The sequence below is a fragment of the Gavialis gangeticus genome, unplaced genomic scaffold, assembly GCF_001723915.1.
Source record: "Gavialis gangeticus isolate Ggan-Ray unplaced genomic scaffold, GavGan_comp1, whole genome shotgun sequence".
Lineage (NCBI taxonomy): Eukaryota > Metazoa > Chordata > Crocodylia > Gavialidae > Gavialis > Gavialis gangeticus.
The window spans coordinates 117753074-117755387 of NW_017729031.1; the positions used below are offsets into that span (position 1 = coordinate 117753074).

At 51.2% G+C, this 2314-nt stretch overlaps 1 protein-coding gene and 1 long non-coding RNA gene across 4 annotated transcripts in view; one reads left to right on the forward strand and one right to left on the reverse strand.

The window, feature by feature from the left end:
* The window catches only part of LOC109302132, a 22658-nt gene extending 20354 nt beyond the window's left edge, over nt 1-2304 (reverse strand). For all 3 annotated transcript variants that reach the window (XR_002098712.1, XR_002098713.1, XR_002098711.1), the window contains exon 1: nt 1645-2304. This is a non-coding gene — a long non-coding RNA (uncharacterized LOC109302132). The remainder of the gene's footprint in view (nt 1-1644) is intronic.
* The window catches only part of HOXB9 (homeobox B9), a 19823-nt gene continuing 17515 nt past the window's right edge, over nt 7-2314 (forward strand). Inside the window, exon 1 of the mRNA XM_019523669.1 lies at nt 7-586. Coding sequence (XP_019379214.1) covers nt 55-586 — 532 coding nt within the window. The 5' untranslated portion in view covers nt 7-54. The remainder of the gene's footprint in view (nt 587-2314) is intronic.

The following is a 2314-nucleotide window of genomic DNA, read 5'->3' on the forward strand; positions in this document are numbered from 1 at the left end:
CCACAGTGCAAACTGGGGAGGGGGGAGTTTTTCCCCACCTCCTTTGGGGGTGAAATGAGTCGCCATCAGCCAGGACTGCGGTTCCTTCCACCTCACTTCCACCCGGGTTGGGGGGACCCTCCAGGGCCCCTTGGTCCCCAGAAGATCCATCCCTGCCTGTACGCACCAAGAGGCAAAGACGAGGCGTGCTATCTGGGATTTGATGCTGAGAAATATCCGCCCCCCCAGGCTGAGGTGCCCTTTTTCTCCAAGCTGGAGCCCGGATCTGGTTCCTGCAGCCCTGGGAGTGGACCTGGTCACCGCTTCGGCGCCTCGCTGCCGGCGTATCTGTCCATCAGACCAGCAGGTTCCCAGCCGGCTCCTCTGCCTACTGACTTCACTCCCCCCGCTGTGCAGGGGCATCCGCGGGAAGGTAACTCCCCAGGCTCCTGCTCAGACACTGAGAAGGGGGATTATGAGGTGTCGCTCATCCTGAAGCCCGCCTATGGATCTGAGACACCTAGCAGAGAAGATCAGTCCTTTTTTCCGCAGGAGGCTCCATCTTTAGACAGGTCTAAAGATGATAAAACAGCACAAGAAATCCAAGGTGGGTAAAAAAACAAAAAAAAAGGGCGGGGGAGAGGGGTAGAGGGGAGGGGAAAAAAAACCTTGATTGCAAAAGAAGGCAACAATGTCAGTGGTCGGAAAGGGTAGGGACAGCTGAAGGTTTGCAGTCAAAACAAGGTGATTGCAGCCAGGCTGCCAAGGACTGGAGTATTTTCCCCTCCCCCGCCCCCACTAACACAATAGCCCCCGTTAGTTAAAAACTAATCTACAGCAGGATAGATCTCAGGCCGGGCTCAAATCCCAGCCCTCCACCTAAACGGGCTCTACAGGAAGGACTAAGAGAACAAAAAGAAAAGAGTCGGTGCTAAGAGAGAAGGTCTTGGTGGTAACAAGTGGTGGGATTTTCCCCGCGTGCTTGTTTGGCCCGGCTACTCTCTTAGCACTGAGCACGCGTGTGCACACTCGCAGGCAGGTAAGTCAGCTGTGGACACGAGGCGCCGGGGCAGCGGCTGTGGGCGATCGGGGCTCTTCGGGGTGAGGAGGGGCTGGGGGCTGGGGGCTGGGAAATGCTCCGAGTGCCATTTCCAAAGGTTTCCCCCGTCTCCTCAGCCGCAGACACCTGTATAGAAACCCCCCTGCCTGCCCAGCCATGGGAAGTGGTACTCAGACCTTTACTTTAAAGGGGAAAAAAGAGCTCCTTTCATACCAATCCTCTAAAATATTCACCTAAAACCGCCCCTTTGCTTCTTCCCCAATATTGAAGACAACGATCTCGGGGGCGGGGGAACCCACAGCCTCCTAGGAGTTATTTTTTCCCCTTCTACTGATCTGTTCGGAGGTTCCCGTCTGTAATAATAATGAGGAGGAAACCATACAGCCGGCGCCTGCCACCCCGGAACCCGAACTCAAATTAAATGACCTCCTCCCAACTATTTAAACCCCAAAGCGGACCTTAATTGGGGTTCAGGCGTGGGGGAGGGGACTCCTCAAATTCCATCGGGGTCTTCACAATATAAAAGGACCAACTCCAGAAACTGCCCGCCTGCATCTTGCGTGGACGATCTAGTCCTTTAACCAAGAAATAAGAAGAGGAATTACCTTTTCACTTCCACGAAGCGATCCTCGGTTCTTTGCTGCCTGGGTCTTTTTATTTTAAATCGCAGTATTTGTGTGGGCAATCAGATTCGTGCCCTTTTACCTGAAACAAAAAAAAGGCTGTCTCGTAGACTTGAAACTGTAAGGTCATTTCGACAGGACTGCCAAGTCCACTTACTTGTGGCGACAGCTAAGCCGTTGTGTCGCCGTGAGTTCAGACGAGTGTCTTCACAGAGATCAGAGAGGGAAAAAAAACATGCATTTGTTTCAGAGTGACTGTATCTTTATATTTCATTTCCTGCCCCTTTTCTACTTTCATACGTCTCTGGTCATTATGTGGGAAAGGCCTCTTGGACTAGCCAGTGTAACAGGATTAAATAGTTGAACGTATCAGTTCTTTACTGAATTCCCCCGCCCCTCTGAAATGACGGAAAGGTGGTCACTTATTGAGTACCTGATTTTAAAGAGCGTAGGTTTGTATATTTCAGATACTTCCTTCCAAGGAGCACTTATCTTCTTTGATCTTAACGGATTTACAAAAATTAAAACCTGAGGGCAAATCCTCCTGAAAGGCAGCAGATGAAAGAAAGGAAATCAAACTCTGAAAACAGTGAAGGCTAGAGCTGTACAAGCTTTTTTTCTCTGGTAGGCTAAAATAATTCCCCCCCCCCCC